The sequence below is a fragment of the Hesperophylax consimilis genome, chromosome 26, assembly GCF_061612785.1.
Source record: "Hesperophylax consimilis isolate HC1 chromosome 26, BYU_Hcon_1.0, whole genome shotgun sequence".
NCBI lineage: Eukaryota > Metazoa > Arthropoda > Insecta > Trichoptera > Limnephilidae > Hesperophylax > Hesperophylax consimilis.
Window position 1 is genome coordinate 12,630,070 of NC_142861.1, and position 23,193 is coordinate 12,653,262.

At 34.9% G+C, this 23,193-nt stretch overlaps 1 protein-coding gene across 2 annotated transcripts in view; it reads left to right on the forward strand.

The window, feature by feature from the left end:
* Gclc (glutamate--cysteine ligase) overlaps window positions 1-23,193 on the forward strand; it is a 33,867-nt gene that overhangs the window by 2,058 nt on the left and 8,616 nt on the right. For both annotated transcript variants that reach the window (XM_089647122.1, XM_089647123.1), the window contains exons 3-7: window positions 15,771-15,954; window positions 16,894-17,066; window positions 17,982-18,166; window positions 22,002-22,201; window positions 23,008-23,179. In XM_089647122.1, coding sequence (XP_089503248.1) covers window positions 15,771-15,954; window positions 16,894-17,066; window positions 17,982-18,166; window positions 22,002-22,201; window positions 23,008-23,179 — 914 coding nt within the window. The remainder of the gene's footprint in view (window positions 1-15,770; window positions 15,955-16,893; window positions 17,067-17,981; window positions 18,167-22,001; window positions 22,202-23,007; window positions 23,180-23,193) is intronic.

The window sequence follows — 23,193 nt, forward strand, 5'->3', positions numbered from 1 at the left end:
ATTCACTTGAGTGAATCAAATGCAAATCGTCTTGAGTGATGATGCCCATTTCCACCTCGGTGGCTTCGTCAACAAGCAAAATTGTCGCATCTGGGGCTCGGAAAACCCAACAGTTATTGTTGAAAAGCCTCTCTATCCTCAACGTGTGACTGTTTGGTGCGGTTTATGGTCCAGCGGAGTCATTGGACCTTACTTTTTCGAAAATGAGGCTGGAGCAACAGCTATGGTGAATGGATTAATTTATTTAATAATAATAATAATGGATTGCGCTATCGAGAGATGATTAATGATTTTTTATGGCCGGAATTGGATGGCATTGATCTGGACAACGTTTACTTTCAACAAGACGGCGCTACGTGCCACACAAGCAACGAAACCATTGATCTTTTACGATTGAATATCAAAATAACACCTCTTATTGGAAAACTCTGTATAAGTCCATATTAATGTTGATCTTTCACAAAAAGGTATTAGTTTGTTTGACGTTTATACTCAGTTACCAAATGTTCACATTTGCGGTGCCAGGTCACAAGCACCAATAGTTTTATCAGATATTTCGCATCTAGAATGTTCGTAGGTCTTTCAATTGATTTTTTTATTTATTCTCCGATTCCACTTTCTTAAACGCGCAATCTTTCTTTAGAGATATTTTGCTTGCTTGCACAATTTCATGGATGACAACAAATACTTACCCACCTGTAATGTTATTTTTGACTAAACCTATCGTATTAAAGCTTATGCTTCAAGAGGTATCTTAATGGTACTTGTACATTTGCAAACCGAAACATGTACTGAGCCACGAATTACGGGAAAGGTACGAAGCAACTGCAAAAGTGTCGCGCCATTTGCGGTTGCTTTGTTATTTTTACATAATATGCGTTTCAGTTCGCAAATGCACTAGTACCATTAAGATTCCTCTTAAAAAGTAAGCCCTAATAAGATAAGTTTAATTAAAAATAACACTTACCTGTAATGTTAATTTAAATTAAACTTGGTTTAATTTAAATTAAAAATGGTACTTGTACATTTGAGAACTGAAACACGAACCGAGCCACGAAGCAACTGCGAAAGTTTCACATCATTTGCGGTTGCTTGCATGGTACGATCAAGTGAATCAAGTAGGTCATGTCAAGAGTCAGAAGAATAGAAGAGTATGTATGAGTTGATGTATGAATGTGAATGAGGCAAGGAGTGTGTGCCAAGACTGAGATGTTTTGCGGTCCATCCTCTTTGCCTACCCCTGCGGTGAAACTGCGTGATGGTTAGTTAGTTAGTTGAGAGGCAAATGCATCTGTTTCCCAACCAGGCATCATGGGTACAATCTTTTGCTAGTTAAGTTCTCCATCATTGTATAAGCAATATTGTTCGCTAATAATGATGGTAGTAGGTGTTTTTCTAATACATATTGTCAAGTTATTCGGGAACGTTGTCTTTCTTTTGAAAGAAAATCTGTTACGTTCTTATATATCGTTCGTTTCCTGCAATAATGACATAAATCAAACATTAAAAAAATATCTGTATGACTTATTGGATCAAAACGAACAATTCTCACTTCCCTTTTTACTAATAGGACGACATACCTGATCTGCCAAAAGTTGACACGAGACGGCAGTAAGTGTATTGCTTCACAATATTATTACAATAACTAACAATATTGAATACTTGCGTCTGGAAAATTTGCTTATTTTGAATTGTGTGATTATTGCAGCAAACGAGCGATATATTAAGTACAAATTGTATTTTCTTTATTTTCATAAGACGAATATTCCAGGGTTATCAATAATCTGACAATAAATGCAAATCTCCTACTACCGTCACACTAAGTGGAAATGTTGCTTGTGTCGTAATGGAGGACTTAGTCAGCCGAAGGAATTGAATTCACGATGCCTGGGTGGGAACCTGACGTGATCCAGACTCAGCCACTGACTGATCGATTTTAAGATAAATAAATTAAAAAAAATTATTTCAAAAATACACACCGCCGCGTAAATGGCCTTCGTTCCTCGACAAATTGATATAAATTATATTATAGGTATAATGTTTGTGTCCTTAATCTGCCTACAAATTTCATATCTTTTGAGTTATGCCGCAGGTAATAATAATAATATTATGTACCAATAACTTTCTTTATTGCTCTGCATAATTTTATAACTTGATAATTTGTTCTGCTTACTAAAAAATGCTGATAATACAATGTGGGAATTTAATGAAGCGTTTGCACTTGCAGTTATAATGCTTTCTAGCACTCTTTATAAGTATTTTGAGTGCCTAAGCGACATCGTAGATGTAGATAACTTTTTAAAATCAGCATAATTTGACTTACAATTATTGACTATTGAGTTGCGGTCTAGGGGTGGCGGGCTGCTGTTTTAAGCGCTCTGAATTTATTTGTAAAATCTTGGAAAGTTCTCAATTTTACCGATTTAGATATAGTGTAGAATAACCACGATCATTTTTTTTTATTTTTTTACAGTTAGATGTATAGAAATAAAATAATTTTATTGTCGCTAAATTTATTAATGTTCAAATAAAAGGGCACAATAACGCTGAAGCATCGGTCATCGGCCGAAGGTGCTGGCCACACGTGCAGGGTGGAAGACTAGCGAACAGTGTATGTATCAGTGCGTCAAGCAGTGTTGCCAACTCGAATTTTAAAGTAGAGCTAGGCGAAACCCAAAAAAGAGCCAAAAAGGAGCTAAAATTTTGAAAGTGACATAAAGCATGGGGGGGGGGGGTTGTTAGAGAATTTCAGAGAAGAAAAATTCGGGGGCGGACTGCAGAATTTTTGACAAAAAAAAAACTTACCTTTTGTCCTTCTTGTTGGCTGCTTTTGAACAACTCATAACAAACACTCAACAATACACTTGTTTGTTTTTATAATTTTCAAAACACAATTATTTTTGATAATATCTAAGTCTTCAGGATATTTTTATTGTTTTTTTTTATAATTTTTTTTTTGTTAGGCAGCGACTAGTCCTCTAAAAAATCTAAGCAGTCATCCGGTTCCAGTTCCTGTACCATCGCACTGCTAGGACCGGCTTCATCAGGATTTTTTTCATATACAGCCATTGTTCCAATTTTTTTTTGAACTTCTGGGGGAAGTTCATAATCCTCGCAACATTTGTTGTGTCGCCTGAGCCCCGATCGAATTATTAAAATTGAATTAACCATGTCATTGCCAAGTCTATTTCTAGTTTTATTTTTGACTATATTTAACTGGCTAAAAACTCGTTCCACTTCTCCGTTTGACCACGGCAGAGCAAGTACCGAAACTGCGAAAGAGCTGATTTGATCGATAGGTTTACAGCGCAGTTCACTGTGAGACTTGCGATAATTGCACCAGAAAGTAAGAAATCTTTTTCTGATAATATAGTATAAAGTTTCCCAAACGTTCAGTGGATGAATTGGCCTGAAGTGTCGCGGGACTCGGTCGCCCCGAAGTGTGCGTGTAAACGGCGCTATTTTTAGTAACTGTTTACTTGTGCAGGAGTTCGGGGAATCTCTTTTTTTGGGAAGTCCTCGTTATTTTGGAATATTATTGCAAATATAATTTTTTTAAAATATTATTTAACATGAATAAGAGCTGAAAAATCTGAAAAACGAGCTAAGAAGCTAAATGACTTTTTTTGGAGCTGACGACGTCGATTTAGAGCCAGATCTAGCTCTAAAGGAGCTGAATTGGCAACACTGGCGTCAAGTGAGTGATTTATAATGGATATTCTTTGAACTATGGTGATTGTAAACAATATCCCATACGACAGGGCGACACTACTCCGTCTCAATAGTGAAAGTGATTTTGTGGACCCTATATTAGCTTCAAAAATATCACTGTATGATCTTGGATGCGATAATAATACTACTTCCCGTAAAATTAGATTTCGTGGTTGCCATGCTGGACGCTATATTAAAAAACATATACTGTGCATCAGAAAGGAACAATGTATATCTTTGTGATACAGTACAGGCTGTAAACACTCCTATTGTATATGATCGGGCAACACTCGTTGAACCAATTAGTGACTGCAAAAGCAACCTTGTACAATCCAGTCCGTGATCCTAATAGTTAGATACAGGGGGTGTCGATAAACGGTGTTAATCTCAAGTGACCTAGCAGGTAAGTATGGTACCGTATATTATCTGCCTGTACAAAATATAAATAAATAAGAATAATAACATTTGTTCACTAATCAAATTCATTGAACATATAGCTTTGTATTAGTAATCGACAATCCGGTGAATGCAATCTGTTAATCTGTTAAATTTATAATAGTTTGACTAGTCTATAGTTAGTAATAACATAGATCATTGTAGAAATGTATTTTATATTTGTACAGTGCCCTTGAGGTGATTTTGCACAAAAATGATGCTATAAAAATCATCCAAATATTAATAAATTTAACTTTTTATTTTCAATTTGTTTCGATGAAAACCCGATAAGGCTCCCAGCGTAAGCGTACAAATGATTGTACGACCCTTGGTACCAGTACGCCACCTCGTACCATGAGTAAAATAAGATGCTAGGTAGTTATGTAGTAGGTGTAGGTACATATGTCAAAGTCCAGATGTCGGACTGTTGGACGCAGTTTACATCTCTGAGTATGTAATAACAATTAACATAATTTAGCAAATGAATATACCAATGATATCGACATTTCTAATGTAGCAAATTCGAAGTTTAATACTTAAAAAAATTTTCATGCAAGATGTTATTTCTGATAATTTCAGTTTATAATTATTATTTTTTATTTTATTCAATTGTAAACCTCTGTAATGTTAGAAATTATTTTTTGCAACCATTGTTTATAACCCTTATGTACAAAACTGTAAACATTTCAAAGTATCCAATGTAAAAGCCTCATGGGCGTATTAAAAAGGGGAAATAAATTAATATATACTTGGATAATTTTAATGATGCTGTTTTCCTAAAATGTCTCCTGATAAAAAAGAATAACCGTTCAATTGAGCCATGGTACGGTTTACCGGGAGTCTTACGAATACGGCTCATCAAAAAGAGCTGGCTCATTCGTGAACGACTCATCGCTAATGTATATGTATAATACAATGTCATACAAGTCTCTCATTTTTTTTAAATCTTCTTGTCTCTTGTGTAGGAGAATATTTCATCAAAAGGAAACTATAATAATCCTGTAGAATGGGTAACAAATCCTGGCACGTATGGCTCTGGAGATGCGGAAATCGTTATTTTTTTGTAATGATTTGCGTGATAGTGAAATTCAAATTTTTTGTAATGTAATAAAATATGTAATGTACATTTTTACATTTAAAACATCACTAAATGGCTGAAAACTGACTAACTTAATTTATGAAGTTTAATACAAAGTAGGTCTTAATTTCAGGCAGTACTTTTATAGTTGGGGTGTGGTGACTACTTTTGTAGGATTATATACTGTTTTTATCTCTGATTAGTATAAAATTATGTCGCTATCCGCATCTGTCTTGTTTGTGCACTTAGTTCTTCTAAACTATGCAACGGATTTTGATACAGTTTTCACTATCATTTAGAAAATTTCTTCAAGAAGGTTTATGTATATAATACATGCATATTGTATTTGTAGAATGTAGAGAAAAGTCAATGTTTTTTTGATCAAGTCGTAAAAATATATATTTTCGGGCGCTTACATTGCTAACCCTTGCTAAACCTTATGAGATACATCAAAACAATGTACTACGGAATTGTGTATCTTAAAAAGGTCTACAGAAATTTCCATGATGGCCTATGTCTATCTCCTAATGTTAACCCCCAACAACGCCAGGTACACATCAGCTAGTAAATATATAAATACATTTTCTGGTAAGAAGGTATAATTTACAAACATCATATTTAACAAGGTATTAAAAAAGTAGAATCAGCTTGCTCACAGCGTCGGCTATTTCAATTGCAAAACTTTAAGGACGGGTTATTTCACAGAATTTGAACAATTCATCAAATTTCAACATTCATTTTTAGGTTATGTTAAAGCCCTATTCAAGTTCTGTTATTATATCATTATAGGCTAGTTGCTTGACAGAACTGAAATAATAACAGAACTTAAAAAAACTTAAACTATCACCGAACTTGTAAATTAACTTTGAAAACTGTTCAAATTCTCTGAAACAACCCATCCTAAGACATTCAATCTTTTTTGATTGAGAGAACTCAATTTTCCTTATTCTTGGAGGCATCTTATGTTAACATAATAATATAGTTCTAGTTCCTTTTAGTGTAGCAAAATACAGTACATAATAATAATCTAGGCTTCTCTAGGAATTATAGGTCCCAGGTTTAATTTTGAAATATTGATGTGTTTTTAATATAATTTTTCGCTCTATGCAGTCAGCAGCTTTTCCTACTTAAATACTTCACTGATAACGTAATATAGTAGGCATATTAAGTACAGCGATAATAAAGCAAGATAAAACATGACGTTATATACTTGTGATAAACTGTTTCAACAAATTTCCATCATTTGCCCCCCCTTTTGTTGCTTTTCGCAAATTCCATCTGTGAAAACTTATGAGTATTTCATGATAACATATTACTTAGAAAATACAGTTTTTTTAATTTGTTTTTATTAATATAAAACTTTTTAAAGTAGAAGTTATAGGTTCTATGTACGTTTTTTTTTTAATCTTAAATCATCGATCACAAATCAAATTTGTAATGCAAAAATTAATATAAACAGTAGTATTTTCAGTGTTGAACATAAGACAGCCAAATTCCTTCCACAAAAATCCATAAACAATAATTAAAATCTAAAAAAAATGACATCTTCGTTACTAAAAATGACATTTCCGATTAATAAAAGACAAAGTTTAAAACTTGTGTACACAAAACACCAATAACATAAAAATAAATTCTATCCATCTTGCATAATTTGGGATTGAATCTTCAAGTTATTCTCTGTTTTACAGTTCCTCCAATAATAGCCAATGCTCGATAGTGTCTATCTTTAAGGTAAATGTGGTATTTAAAGTACTTGGTCCGGGGGTTTGGCTCGCCGTCTTGACAATGATTAATCTGGAAAAATAAATAAAATTAAAACAACAACAATTACGTAAGTGACGTGGTGGGTCCCTGGGACCCAAATGACTCTCGTAAATAGACTTTGTACTTATGTGAGGGAGCTGTCTATCCTGCGCAATCTCGGTCAGAATGTAGGAAGGTAATCAGAGCGCGGGACTCAGTGGTGAATATGATGAGATGCAGAGGGGGAGTTTCAACGTGGCGTCACTTAAGGGTTAGATTGAAAGTGATATATATTGTATATATATACAGACTTTATTCCTACAGCAACTATAGAAAATAGCCACTTAATGTATACAACTGTAGCGTCGAGAGAACAATCCAGAATTGTCTCATTAATAATAAACAGCTCGACCTACTTAGGTACTTACAAATTAATACCGAGAATTAAAACGTAAACAACACGACCTACCTGTCTACGAGCACCTACTTGCCTACCTACGACAATACGATTGCAAATCGGTCTGGCACATTACGCCAACTCGCTAGAAGGTTCTAGCCGATCGCTTATGCGTAATTGCGACGCCTCCGAAAGTTCCCGAAAGGCCCAGACTGAGCGAGTGGCTCCGATTTATTTGCAATTCCACCTACCTACTGTCGCCGCAGGCTGTATCGTATAAATAAGCCCGACGCAGCGAGCAGTCAGTATTCAGTCTCCAAACCGCCAGCCAAGTACTACCGCGCTAGGGAACCTTGACCCTGATATCACCCGCATTCTGTAGTATTGTAAATAGTAAACGCGTAAATATTGCGACTGTAAAATCGATTTTTAATTTAACAATAAATGCTGTATCAGAGTTGAAGAGATTTTTATTTGTACACCAAGATAACTACACAACTGTTTTCTTCTATTTTATGTTGTGATGAAATGTAAAAAAAGTGGATTCTTCTGTAAAGCTTAGAACTGGTCTGATGGCTGGTTTTCGTGCTCCTCCAGATGGGTTTCAATTTGAAATGTCCTTGGAGACCTTAAAGGTGTTTGTTAACTGATTCCCCTGTTGATCTCCTGGCTTATGTGATTATGCAGAATAAAAAACTGACTGATAAAAATACAATAAACCACATCATCTATATGTTGTAACACTTTCATATTGTAATATATTATGGCGTCACCTGTCGGTAGGCGGTCTTCTTTGAATCAGTTATACCAGATTGTGATTTATGCCACTTGAAGATATGAAAATCAAAAAGTCGATTTCAATAACACTGTAATCTGATAACACTTACCATAATATAAAAAATAGATGTTGTCAAAAATATAGATTGATGCATTATTGAAAATAGTATAAATTTGCTAAATTGCACCTAATAGGATCATATTAGGTATTGTATTAATACAACAATGTAATAAAATAGCAAACTATATTATATGTATCATGTCGTGGGGTAATGACTACAACCAGGTACTAATATGTGTTTTTTTGGCGTACATGAGCGTACAGCATATACTAGTCCCAGAGAGAGGTCTTACGTAACATCATCATATTATGTGGCATACATGGGCGAGGAAAAAGGGTATGGTTTCATGTGTAACTCTAAAAAAGTGATTTCGGAGTTAATTAGTTGTCTACTACAACAAAATTAACTTTTTTACAAATGTATTGCATTAATTAGAGCATGTTGATGACACAATATTTGCAAAATACCAATGGGGGGAGGGGGGGGGGGGAGGGTACTGCGGCACTTTTATTCGAATTATGAATTGTGTCTCGTGTGTCTTGATAAGCATAGCATCAACAATGTTCCTCTTAAAAAGATGTCTCGTACCAAAGATTTTTTTCATTTTCACAATTTATTCATTCAAAATAAATAACGTATAAAACATTTTAATTTATAATATTGTTACAATAATACATAGTAAATGGCTTAAGAACGAAATAGTGAAATACATGTTTTTTTAGTATTTCTCCACCAATGAAGAGAACTGGCTCTTAAGTTTGATGTAGGAGTAAAAAGTAATATGTGTATGATAATACAAGATAATAATCGATCTAGGAATCTTATTTGATAAAAATTTAACACTTGTCCCACATATCAATAAAGTACCAAATAAGGCTATGAAATGTTTGGGATTTATTTTAAGAACAGTAAAAGATTTTTCGTCACTCTATTCTTATAAGATTCTCTTCACTGCCTTCGTAAGAAATAATTTAGAATAAATTTCCACTATTTGGTCCCCGCACTAAAGCACATAAAATTAAAATTGAGAGTGTTCAACACAAACTTTTAAGGTTTATCAATCTTAAACTATCCATTGACCAAATTAATTATGTTAATTCAATTAAATGTGTGCATTTAACCGACTTATCTTACAGAAGATAACCTTGAGTGATTTGGTACTTTTATTCAAATTAGTTTAATGGTTCAATTTGATTAGTTTAATGGTTTAATGGATGCACCTGACTTAACTCAGCTAATAACGTTCCGATTACCAAAACGTAACATGAGACTTCCTGAGTTGTTCTTTGTTCATTCATCTAGAACCAACTATTTTAATAAAAATAAAACACTTATTTTGTATAAAACCACGAGTTTATTTAATGAATGGTTTCGCTTTGCTCAAACATCATCAGGATACAAATTAATACAAATTAATCATATTAATTTGTACCCTGATTAGCTTGAGCATAGCGAAACCGGTCGGTAAATAAATTAATTTAACCCTTTATATGTCATAAGCTAAAAACGGATAGTTTTGAGACCTGCATCATTAAGGTCTATATTTCTTTATGTTTACAAGTTATAATCGCCCTTATTGGTTGTAATCATTCTGAGGTAACGCACAGAGGTCTTGAATCGAACCAACCGCCCCGAAGTTCGCACGTGTTGAGTAAATTTACGAAAATGGTGTCCTGGTCAGCTTCTCTATAAAATTATCAAAGCAGTTATTCTCCTGTAACGCAAATAAATATAAGTACATTTTTCCTTACCAACCTGTCTTTTTGTAATGAAAACAAAAATTTTAGATCAAATTTTTTTTTCACCTAAATGGACACCTTTTATTTATTGTTATTAAGTTTAATTTGTAGAACTCCATTTTATTTTTTTATTTTTTATATATACAATAATATTATTATTGGGTTTATAAAAACAGTTTATTTTTAAACAAGTTCTGCTGTGTAATTATTATTACGCGTGACAGCTGTTTCGCCCTCTGAAGGCATTATCAAACTGTGGGTAGCCCACTTACAGACGATACATTTATATTATTTCTAGGTAGGTATTTTAAGGGGGCCGTAAACTGAATCTTTTAGAGCAATTAGAAATTAACAAAAACTCTAATAATCCGAAAGCTATTCTAATTAATGAACAAACAAATATAATTCGTTCACCCCTACTAGATATCTTCAAACCTAATTCAAATATGAGTGCACTATGAAGTACTTAATTATGCTATTAAAATAACCCTATGAGTCATCGTTTGGGAATAACTAACATAAAGACATTCAGTCAAATTTAAACATTACACTAATTGGGGAAACTTTGCTGGGGTAATAACCATTAATAATTTTTGATATTTTACTTAGAAATCAATTAAGAAATCAGTAAATGAAATTAAAATACCTAGATTTTGGCTCTACAACCCCTGGTGGGTCTTGCTTGGCCTCCTCAAGAGTCTTCCTCCACTCATCTCGGTCCCGTGCCAGCTCTCTCCAGTTTCGAAGCTCCAAGGCAGACAAATCTTTGAGGACGTTGTCGCTCCATCTTAACCTTGGCCTTCCCAGGCTCCTTCTCCCTATCGCTCTTGAGCTCAGCAGGGACTTTGGTATTTTTAAATGAATAAATATATAATATAAATGATGGGTGGAACAGGAAGCAATGATTGGTGGAAACATGAAATAGGTTTAGTGGCACATTTGTACGGTGAAAGAATTAAGTCAGATCGCCTAGTAAACAAGACTAAATAAATTGTTTTCATTCCGATAATTTCTTAAAAAACACTATTATTATTGAGAGTGAATTAATATTCCAACGTTTTACTAAAGTTTGATTCGCTGATGTAAATTTTTTACCTGAGAATTTACTATTAACATTGTTTCATAATTTATTTTCTTCTGAGCGACATCATTTGTGAAAAATTATGATAATCGAGCAATATGAAACTTTGCTGTGATATGCGATGTTATATATTTTCCTTCATAATTATTAATATAATCTCATTTATCATTTTTATTTACTTAAATAATCTCAAAACAAAACACCTTTATTGCATTCACACATATGTACTAGCAATAAATCATTATCTATGTTTTTTTATCATGGTCATCATGCAGCTATGGGAAATAAATTGCATGGTCATCCTGCAGCAATAAGAATATATGCACAGTCATTGTTTAAATATTCATGCTATATAAAGTTCTCCATGTTTTATTTTTAACACATTCACGGACACAACGTCTATTGACATTGTTTTAGAGATGTGATATGACGCAACAGTTCCATTATAACTCAACACACCTTTAAAAAGTGGTATAAAGTCGTAAGATAGGAAACAAAGGATAAAATATGGGATTTGCAAAGTGCTTTTATGAGTGGAAGGGGACCAGATCTTCTCATTGCGTATGCTCACAGAAGTTTCTGGCAAAAACCAGAAAATTTTCTGTGCCTTTGTAGATCTACAAAAAGCATACGACCGACAGGAAAAAGCTATGGAAGGTGTTGTCCAAGTATGGAGTGAATACGAATCTCACAGGCAATTGCGTCTCTGTATGAGGGAAGCGTTGCATGTGTTAGGGTGAACGTTGGTTTTACGGGGTGGTTTGATATCACAAAAGGTGTGAAACAAGGCTGCGTAATTTCACCGTGGTTTTTGAATCTTCACATGGATAATTGTATGCAACAATTGATAGAGTTGGGACTGGGCGTGAATTTGAGTAATCTGAAAGTATGTTACATATTGTATGCTGATGATGCTGTGCTGATTGCTAACAGTATGGAAGATCTAGTCGCTCGTGTCTAGGATGAACGAAGTATGTACGAAGAATGAGTTAATGATGAATGTAAGTAAGTCTAAAGTCATGGTGTTTGAAAGAGATAGTACAAAAACAGTGTACTATATAGTTGTGAATGAGCAATGCAGTTATACAGTTTTAATGGAGTAGTAGTTAAAGGATCTTTGTCCGTGGGTTGTGTGCTTTAGCGGGATGTTAATTGTTAGGTTTGTTGAAGACCGGTTTATTCTTGAGGACTGAGATAATAAAGGGGTATGTGTTTTGTATTTGAAGAGGTGAAGAATAGACAAAGATAGTTAGTTAGATGTAATAAATAATTATTATATCTGCTGTTACATTAGCCCTGATAACGTAACTTATAGTTATATGTTGTTACATTAGCATTCAAGCCAAGTAATATGCTAGGGGTGAGTACACAAGCTGAGCTTGTACTCCAATCTTCAGGGTGTGGATTTATATATAGTCAATTTCCCAAATGAAACAAGTCTCTTGATATGAGTTTTTATTGTTCAGGTAATACAGGTAATACAGGTTATCAAACAGATCTACAAAAGGTACATAGCTCTTTAAGGCCTGACTTGTTTCTAGCAATCTATTGACTCTAAGGGCTCTGATGGACAAAGGTATATTATTCGCTCACGTGTAAACTAGGCTGAAGCGGTGAATGATGAGCAGGGGCCATAGGCAGGTGCCTAGGCAGGGTGCAGGACGAAGGGCGGCTATGATGGGCGGCTGCCATAGCACGGCCTAGGCTGATGCGGTAGGGCGGGAATACGACGAAGGGCGGCACAGAAGCGGCCTGAGGCGGCCAGGGCGGCTAACCTCGTGGGTGGCAGAGCGGTGGCAGCGCGAAGGGCGGGAATACGACGAAGGGCGGCACAGATGGAACCTCGTGGGCTGCGGCGGGTGCACGGCCGCGGCCCAGGGATATGACGCAATCATATCCATGATAGTGTAGTCGGCTGAAGATTGCCTGGACGTGATAACTGAGTCTAGAGACGCGGCACATTATAAAACGAATGCAGGCCGATCCATTATTATGGGCGCCTTTTGGCGGTAAAATGCTAATCACGAACTAGTCTCGAACATGTTGGCTGCTACGCGTCTCTCGGGGAACTGAAGCGTGGGCCGGCTTGCGGGGGGAAGCTTGTCCCTTCCACCTCTATTTTTGGTGCCTGTTCCGATGCCCTTATAAGGACACGTTTTGCATCTTAGCCATATGATTGGTTGTAGGTACTTATAGGCCTACGTGACCAATATCAGGTCGGAGACATCGCGGATGTACGTGTATGTATTGGTGTTCACCCGATTGTAGACATGCCGAGATGCGTATATACTAGTGTGTTTACACGCTCTGGGTGTATGATCGAATTCCGGCAACGCGTGAGCATATACTTAACTTTGCAGTTAGCTCTTGCAAGCTTTGTGCAAACATAACACTGCATCAGTTTTATTATATTTTATCATAATATCTATAATAAGAAAATTTGATTGATAATACATACATCCAATAAAATGTATTATATTTAGTAATCCAGGAAAAATTGTTTTTATAATCCATTTTTTTTACCTTTTATCGTTTCAACAATATTATTTTAGAACTTAGTAATTTGTGATCAAGTAATATCATGAAGTATTATGTACATCAAAATTAATAAAGCAATTTTCAATCAACAACCGTATCTGTATCAGGGCACAAATATTAGTAAGTCTGAACAGTACACTTCGTAATGTTGATTACTCCAACAGCTCGAAATAGTGGTAACGCTCATGCGCTCTGGTGGAATAAAAAGGCACTATCAAACACGGCTGCCATCGTGACAAGATTGACAATAATATTTATATTTTTAAATTATTTTAGAACCTTGGTCTACTCTGGGAACAGTAGAGTTATTAACACATTTCAGCCGGGAAAGGTAGTTCTACCCGTTCGGTCGATTGATGCTTAACGCCGGGAAGGGTAGTTCTACCTTTTGCGTCGGTCTCATTTCAATAGCAGAAAATTGAAGACTGAATTATTCAATGTTTTTATATGAATATTATATACCAATCTCTTTGTAAAGATCCTAACTATATGTACATAATTATCGAATCGTAATGCAAATCTTCTTTTTATATTTATCTTCGTGCCTTTCGTTTCATCGGTATTTCAACAAAAGGATAGTATATCATTTTTTATTGTAATAAATCAATTCCTGGAATGAGGGTTTTTATGACCGTGAAACCCGATTTGAATCTATATGTTCCACCCCTCTCAACTCTCATTTGTAAGCGAGCGAGAGATGTCGGGCGTATTTAAAGAAAGCACATATGGGCAAATACTGATAGGCGGACAGTAATAAACATAGGTTAATTGAGTTGCATTTCAAATAATATTCGATTTTCGTTTAGCACTTTTTTAGCTAGTGTATGCTGAGATTCTTAAAGAAATAAGTAGAAATTATAAGTAGATATTTTTATTAAAATATTTTCAAAGATATAGCGATTTAAAACAAATTGTAGAAATTCGCACGGGACCTTTTCGCCCTGGAGACAGCGTAGCGCCAGCGCAAAATTATTAATTTTGCACTGGCTGGTATTATTAATTTGCATTGATTTGTATACCTACTATTTCTGTTTTTATTTTTATTTGTTTTTGTTGATGTGAGTTTTTATTGTTAATATTATTTCATTGTTCATTATTGTACTTAAATATGTATATATTATTATATTGGAGGCACTGCTGAAAACCAGCTGCATTCCCGGAGAGATCCGGAATTCATAGCTGAGCAGTGAATTTTATGTGTTAAAAAAATTTGTAAAATATCTATTGGCAAATTATTATTATTATTAAGTACAATCAGTGCATTTTGAAATACCGTCTTGAATGAAAAATTTTTTTTTCCATGATTATTAAATATTAAAAAAAAAACACAAATTTGTTTTATATATTTCTGCAGTTTTTAAAATCATTGACAAATGAATTATTGGTAAAAATATTGAAATGATATATATGTTTAATGTGATGATCAGGTTGAGATTAGTGAACTTTTAATTAATATTCCTCTCGGTTTTAACCCTCTTTATTCTAATCGAAACATTGCTTGAAATAGCTTTAGCCCTGTTTGGTAACCAGATTGGAATAGACAGCTTCCTAACTGTCATCCATCTATATAAATAAAAATGTAAATGTTTATTTGTTCAAAATCCTAAATCTCCTTTGGGGCCGTTCAAGTATTATGTAAGCACTATAGGGGGGCAGGGGGGTCTTTGCTTTGCTTATTTTTGATGACATGGGGGGTGGGGGGGTCAGTAGTTATTTTTTTTTTACACATTGGCAACCCACACATTGTCTATGTTTGAAAACCGAATACATATTCGGGAATCCCCACAAATAATTAATATGTTTAGTAATACTTGAACGGCCCCTTTCACAGATTTGTTTGAAATTTTGACACAACGTTGCATTCGAATACGCGCATGTTTTTATATACCTATATTATATAGATGTCACCTGTGACAGGTTGGACGTAAAAGCAACACGCGCTATTGTTTCTCTATCTGCACAGACATACTGAGCCACAGTAACGCGTGGCGGGGTACAGCTATTTTATTAATTATTGAATTAATTTTAATTAATTTCTTATAGGTGCTATCAATGAATAATTTAAAATGTTCTGTTTTAAAGTCCTTTAAAGACAGAAATATGTGGTTTTTGCCACATAAGAAAAAAAATTCCAGTCCTTTTGTTAATCTTGAAAGCCATTCATTTTACCATTAAATAGTTGTCTAACTTAATATATCTCTTGCTCCAGGTGTAAAGTCCCTCTGGAGGCCCGAGTACGGGTCGTACATGATCGAGGGTACTCCGGGGCAGCCCTACGGGGGCCTGATGGCGCACTTCAACATCGTTGAGGCCAACATGCGCTACCGCCGGGCGGAGGCGGCCACCTTGCTGGAGCCCGGTGAGGTGCTCATGAGTCTCACCAACTTCCCCAGGTTAGTTGGTACTTCCATTAGTTATCCATATCTACGCAGTATCGGTAGCTATCCCTTAAGCGGTTTCACTAAAATACGTACATTGTGTCGAAACATGCCGCGTTTTTGTTCACTACTTCTTTCTTAAATTTAAACATTCCCTTCGATCGGTATTTCTTGAAAGATCTTCACTGCTCTAATAGTAATAAGTTCTGTGATTTTGACTTTCTAGAGTGATCGTGTTTGTGTTGATGTTTAATAACTGTACCTCAGAAGTCAAAGGTCGGTTGTCACATTTTTGAAATTGTTCAGGAGAGAGGGAATACTAAAATTTTTCCTTTGAACATTGTGGGGATACCAGACCTTTTACGTTGACCTAACTTAGTTTCAAATTGTCGTAGGACAACCGTCTTTATACCTCTGTGTAGATACTGTAAAAACTAAAAAAGGTCTCATTCATAACTCATTTTCACAAAAAACTGGACAACCGACCTTTGACTTCTGAGGTACAGATAAGTTTTCGCATATATTCAGAAAAATTGGCAATTAAAAATTTAAAAAAGTCTTACATTTCAGTACCTACACAATTTGTTTCCAATACGTTGAGAACACTTAACGTTTGTTCCATCTTAAAATTATTCTCATCTTATTCAACGAGCGATGATATCTTTCTTATGTGGTTTAAAAAGATCGCTGTAGAGGTTAATCAATCAATTTAGATATGTACATAAGCCCATATTATATATTTTTTACTTATCCTTGCTGTAACTTTTACCAATGGCTATTAAACTATAACAATCCCATTTTTAACTTATTTTAAAATTCCATTTGAAGGAGTTCAAACTGTTTATAAACAAATTTGGAATATAGTATACAGTAAAACCTCATTAAATAAAAAAATAAAAAGTATAATACATACTTAGATGATAATTAAATCAAAAGTATTTTCATTTCAAACAGATTGGGGTGTCCAAATTTCACATCTCCTCCAGCGGCACCAAATCCCGTATCGGGAGTGAGTCAATCTCTTTTCTTCCCAGATGAAGCCATATTCCCTGGCCACCCCAGGTTTAAGAACTTAACTAGGAATATCCGACTGAGGAGAGGAGAGAAAGTTGCCATTAATTTACCAGGTACCTAAGCAAAATAATTTTTTATTATTTTTTTACAATTAATTTTTCCTATAAGATATTTTTATGTAACCAATGAAAAGAATTACTGATTTCATGTGATGTGCGTTATTCCTGCGTTAAATTATTCGCATTCAATGAACTCAAATTTGCTTTGAATTTAAGTGTCATTTTCAAAATTGGAACCACTTGTGTAAAGAATAATTCAGACAAGCCATAAAGTAGGTACCTCCCTATAATGTAACAATTTAACTGGAAATTATTTTAAGTCTTTTTTTCCAAATTGCAATTATAATCTCCCATGATTTTTCACGGGTCTGTGATTTTATCTAATCAATTTAAATTGACATAGATTATTATGGCTTTTATTTGTAGCAATGTACATTTCTAAATAAATAATGAGCACAAATTCAATAACACTGATGAACGTAGGAATGGCCCAAGCCATTAAAAAACAATTAATGTTAATTTAGGTAGAGTTAGATTACTATAGTGTAATGGTTTTCCTCTTTTAATTTAACCTTTATTTAGAAAACCATTACATAGGAATTGGAAAATAACAATTTTTTTCTGTATGTTACATCTCTTACACAGCAAAGTTATGCTATAATGGGCTCTAGAGGAAGCTACTTTTAGAGTTCATTATCCCAAAACATTGCTGAGTCCGATGTTATTCTAAGGAGTCGAGCTGTCAAAACACACCATCGACAAACCTAATCCTATTTTTTCCCCTCCATTCTTCATAAGTTTTGAAATAAGTTCTTAAAACATTGGTGTTGCCATATAACAAATAAATTTATAAATATTTAGTGTTATCATTTGAAATAATAATTGAATGGTTAAGTTAAGTACCCTTTGTAATTAATTCAGGTATTTAAACATAGTACTTAATTAGTACTTTCTCTTTTCAATTTCTAGTATTTAAGGATGCGAACACAAAGCCTCTGAAGGAGGACTCTGATGCGGCATTGCAGGATCACGTCTATATGGACGCAATGGGCTTCGGTATGGGCTGCTGCTGTCTGCAGGTGACCTTCCAGGCTTGTAATATCGAGGAGGCACGCACCCTGTACGATCAGCTTACCCCGCTGTGTCCCATCATGGTGAGCCTTGCTAGTTATTGCAACATAACCTATATTGAATATTTTTTAATATGAATATAGTAATACTCCAAGTTACGTAAGTAATACATTCTCTAGACCCTGAAGCAACTTGAATTTTACTTATGTCTAATACCCGGTTGATTTACTTGAATCAATCAGTCAGTGGCTGAGTTGGATTGCATCTGGTTCCCACCCAGGCGTTGTGTGTTCAATTCACGCTGGCTAAGTCCACCATCACGACACAACTAACATATTCTACTTACTGTGATGGCTACAATGTACAATGTACTACGATAGTACAATGGGCCTATGGCCTAAGTGCTCGCGGGGAACTTAAGTACTGTGATGGCAATAGTAGATTTTCAAATATTTTAAGATTATTCGTAATCCGGGAATGTTTGTCTTTTTTAAATAAATAACCTCAAACAAATGCTTGAAGCAGTCAACGTGTCAATTTACATAAGTAGCGTGTTACATAACTCAGGGTGTTACTGTACCACACGAGAGCCCAACTATGACTATGGCATCCCCAATAAGGAGTTCCAGTCAATTAAAAAAATAATAATTATGAATTCACCTTCTAACTTAAATACCAGTATTTAAAAAACAAATTACAAATTATTAATATAATTTTAATAGTTTTCATTTTTCAAAGCCCGCCGAAACAATTAAAATCTGGCGGGGTACGCGTGACATCATACGGGCCTCGGTTTTTTCGGTTAACACTAATGTCAATCCCACTCGGGTCAGTATGAATTCAAAATAATTAGCAAGATTTCCAAAAAAACATGAATTCTTTTGAAATAATTTGTATACCTCAGTGGTCAACTGTGCTAGTCTATACAGCGCAAAATTGTCCGCATTCTTAATGCACGTGGCCTGCCGACCCGTGAAGTAGCCGTGTAAGTTCTGTCAGAACCCGCCGACCAATCACAGGGTGTTTAAATCTTTTACGATTTTAATCGTTTTTAAATGACGATTTATTAATTCTTATAATCTTATTTATAAAAATTCATCTGATATCATTTCAAAGTTTGTTCTTATTAGTGCCAGGAGTGTTTTTTTGGTTGGATCTCTCCACTGGAATGAGATACGGAGTCGAAATAAAATCGCTAGTTCGTGAATAGATGATTGAATGAATGAATAAATGAGCCCGCTAGTTCGTGAATAGATGATTGAATGAATGAATAAATGAGCCCGCTAGTTCGTGAATAGATGATTGAATGAATGAATAAATGAGCCCGTTAGTTCGTGAATAGATGATTGAATGAATGATTAAATGAGCCCGCTAGTTCGTGAATAGATGATTGAATGAATGAATAAATGAGACCGCTAGTTCGTGAATAGATGATTGAATGAATGAATAAATGAGCCCGCTAGTTCGTGAATAGATGATTGAATGAATGAATAAATGAGCCCGCTAGTTCGTGAATAGATGATTGAATGAATGAATAAATGAGCTCGCTAGTTCGTGAATAGATGATTGAATGAATGAATAAATGAGCCCGCTAGTTCGTGAATAGATGATTGAATGAATGAATAAATGAGCCCGCTAGTTCGTGAATAGATGATTGAATGAATGAATAAATGAGCCCGCTAGTTCGTGAATAGATGATTGAATGAATGAATAAATGAGCCCGTTAGTTCGTGAATAGATGATTGAATGAATGATTAAATGAGCCCGCTAGTTCGTGAATAGATGATTGAATGAATGAATAAATGAGACCGCTAGTTCGTGAATAGATGATTGAATGAATGAATAAATGAGCCCGCTAGTTCGTGAATAGATGATTGAATGAATGAATAAATGAGCCCGCTAGTTCGTGAATAGATGATTGAATGAATGAATAAATGAGCTCGCTAGTTCGTGAATAGATGATTGAATGAATGAATAAATGAGCCCGCTAGTTCGTGAATAGATGATTGAATGAATGAATAAATGAGCCCGCTAGTTCGTGAATAGATGATTGAATGAATGAATAAATGAGCTCGCTAGTTCGTGAATAGATGATTGAATGAATGAATAAATGAGCCCGCTAGTTCGTGAATAGATGATTGAATGAATGAATAAATGAGCTCGCTAGTTCGTGAATAGATGATTGAATGAATGAATAAATGAGCCCGCTAGTTCGTGAATAGATGATTGAATGAATGAATAAATGAGACCGCTAGTTCGTGAATAGATGATTGAATGAATGAATAAATATATACACTAGCTTTTATGTGTCGCATAGATATTATGTTAATAAAACTACTACTTAGTATGTACATATAAACATTTTTTTAAACATTTTTCGTCTTTATACCTTAGAAGTAGGCGAATTCTTATTTTCTTACAACAGGCTTATACCTACAAACTATCATGTTTAGATTTGCTTTTTGCTTGGTTTTATATGTCAAATGGTGAATGTTATATTATTGCTTTACTATTCTATATTTATAATCTTCACAATATTTTTTTATATAAACTATGTAAAATGGCTGACCGATCGCCCTTGATTTAGCAGGCCACGACAACCAGTCAAACGCAGTATATTTGTTAACAATACTGCCAATAATTATTTCGTTAGCTTTCTAACTCAAAGGCCTCATACACTATGTGTCGTATTGTATCATGTTACTGCTGCCACTACCTAGCATTTACATATAAACTTTACATTTCTTTTTAACTAATTTAAGTCTGTATAACTTAGGAGAAGGAATATTCTTATTCTTATTTTTGTACAACAGGTTTATACCTACAAATAATTATTGTATGCATTAACTATTTACTTGCTGTTATAATATGTCAAATGGATATGGTTATATGTATTTTTACTATTACTTTGTGAACTTACAATCTTCAGAATATTATTTTTTATGAACTATGTATGTAAAAGACCAACGGGCGCATAAATAAATAAATAATAACATTGTGGTATACAGTAGTGAATGATGGAAGAAGTCGGAGACGCCCGAGAAAGACATTAGCAATAGTGAAGCACTGCGGGGTCTCACCATTTCCTAATGTATAAAGTTGATTGTGTGTTTGTGGCGGGCAGCGTGGATTTGCTTTGTATACAGATAGTTTTGCAAAATGCTTTCTCTGCAGCGTCTTTCCGCAGGGTCTGGGGTGGCCAAGTGGACATCCGTCGATTGATTATTTGTCATTTTACACTTTACTCTACAGCCTTATCTAAAGCCAAAAATTATAACTAGTAATTGAATTTTAGATTAATAATGACTAATTTACAGCTGCAAATAATAGATGATTATGATTCGAATAGAAAACACCAATTAAAGTGTCAATTAAAAAAATGTTTTTCTGATTAAATTGAGCAGCAAACATGATTATCATTATTGATCTTAGATCTTTTCATAACAATAATTGTTAATTTTATCTTAATATTCATGATCGCTAAAAAAAAACAACAATGTTTCAACATATTCATAAAAATAGTATTTAATCTACCACGACGTCATTACGCTTGCAAAACCGGCTACGTGAGTTTTACCAAATTTTACAGGGGAAGCAAAAACTTCCCAGTTTTGTATTCAGATGTTTCAACAAACAACGTTGGAATGATTTTTGTGCGATAACTTATGCACATAGCTGAGATTTGGTCTGATTTTTTAAAAAATATTTTTGGTGTAAAAGTTTTGCTGAAATCTTGTAAATTGGCGTTTTTGCAAGTGCAAAAACGATAAGTAGTTAACACACAATAGCTGTGAATTTCAGAGATTTTTTTTTTTAAATAGCATCCTTAAGGAAATGCTTTTGAACAAGAGGTTAATATAGCAATTATTGCGCATTTTGTGGTTAGCATTTGTTTGACGAATTAATTAATTGTTACAGCTGGCCCTGTCTGCCGCATCGCCTGTGTACCGCGGCATGCTGACCACCGTGGACTGCCGCTGGGACGTGATCTCGGGCTCTGTGGACTGCCGCACGCCCGGGGAGAGGGGTCTCGCCCCCCTGGCTCCTACCGACAAGTTTAGGATACACAAGTCCCGATATGACTCCATCGACTCGTATCTCTCGCCACTGGACGATAAGTTAGTAGATCAATAACCACTTCACTACCGAGACATGATCCCTTGTAATCATAACACAGTGTGAGGAAGATTACGGTCCTCCCACCTCAGCTCAAAAACCTAAACGACATAATATATACCACCCAATAGCTGGAATCACGAACCCATGCGGACACCGATCTTACGCTATGTTCGAGATTTCCACACTGGTGTGGGATCCGGCCTTAAGTGGTTAAACAAATACTAAATAATTACCACTGAATTCCACACAGTGTAATTTCTTTTTTACGAATATGAGACAGGTTAAAATTACTTATAAACCGTGAAGTCTCGCATTCAATAACTTCCGACGCATGTCATGAATAAACTTTTTGATTGCAACATGCATCTTAAATTTGGCATTGCAGTCATGTCAAATAGTGTCAGCCTCCTGGTAGGTAATAGTGTGCATATTGTTGAGCTGTTTGGACGATAAAAGAAAATTGTTGCCCTGACTTGCAGTTTGTTGCCATTTCATATTGTGTTTTGTTATGACGATACCTACATGCTTTCTTATGTTATCTGTTGTGGCAACACACTCAAATTCTTTCTCTATTATATTGTTTGTTGTTACAACACATGCAAATTATACATGCCAATTGTTGTCTTCTTGTGTTATTTGTTTGCTTACCCAATCAAATTCTTGCCCCATTGTATTGTTTGTTGTTGCCCCACCATCTTTTTGGTTGTTTATAGGTTTAAAAATTCAGTTTTAAATTATTTATGTGCTTTCTGCACTAATCATTATTAGTTTTGAGTATTTAGTAACGATGGCAAATTGATTCCAGATATAATGACATTCCACTAACCTACGATAAAAAAATCTACCAGCAGCTGAGGGACAATGACATTGACCATCCGCTGGCCCAACACATCGCCCATCTTTTCATACGAGACACTGTCTCCGTCTTCTCCGAGAAAGTCAACCAGAATGATGAAGAGGATACTGATCACTTTGAGGTAATAATAGATAA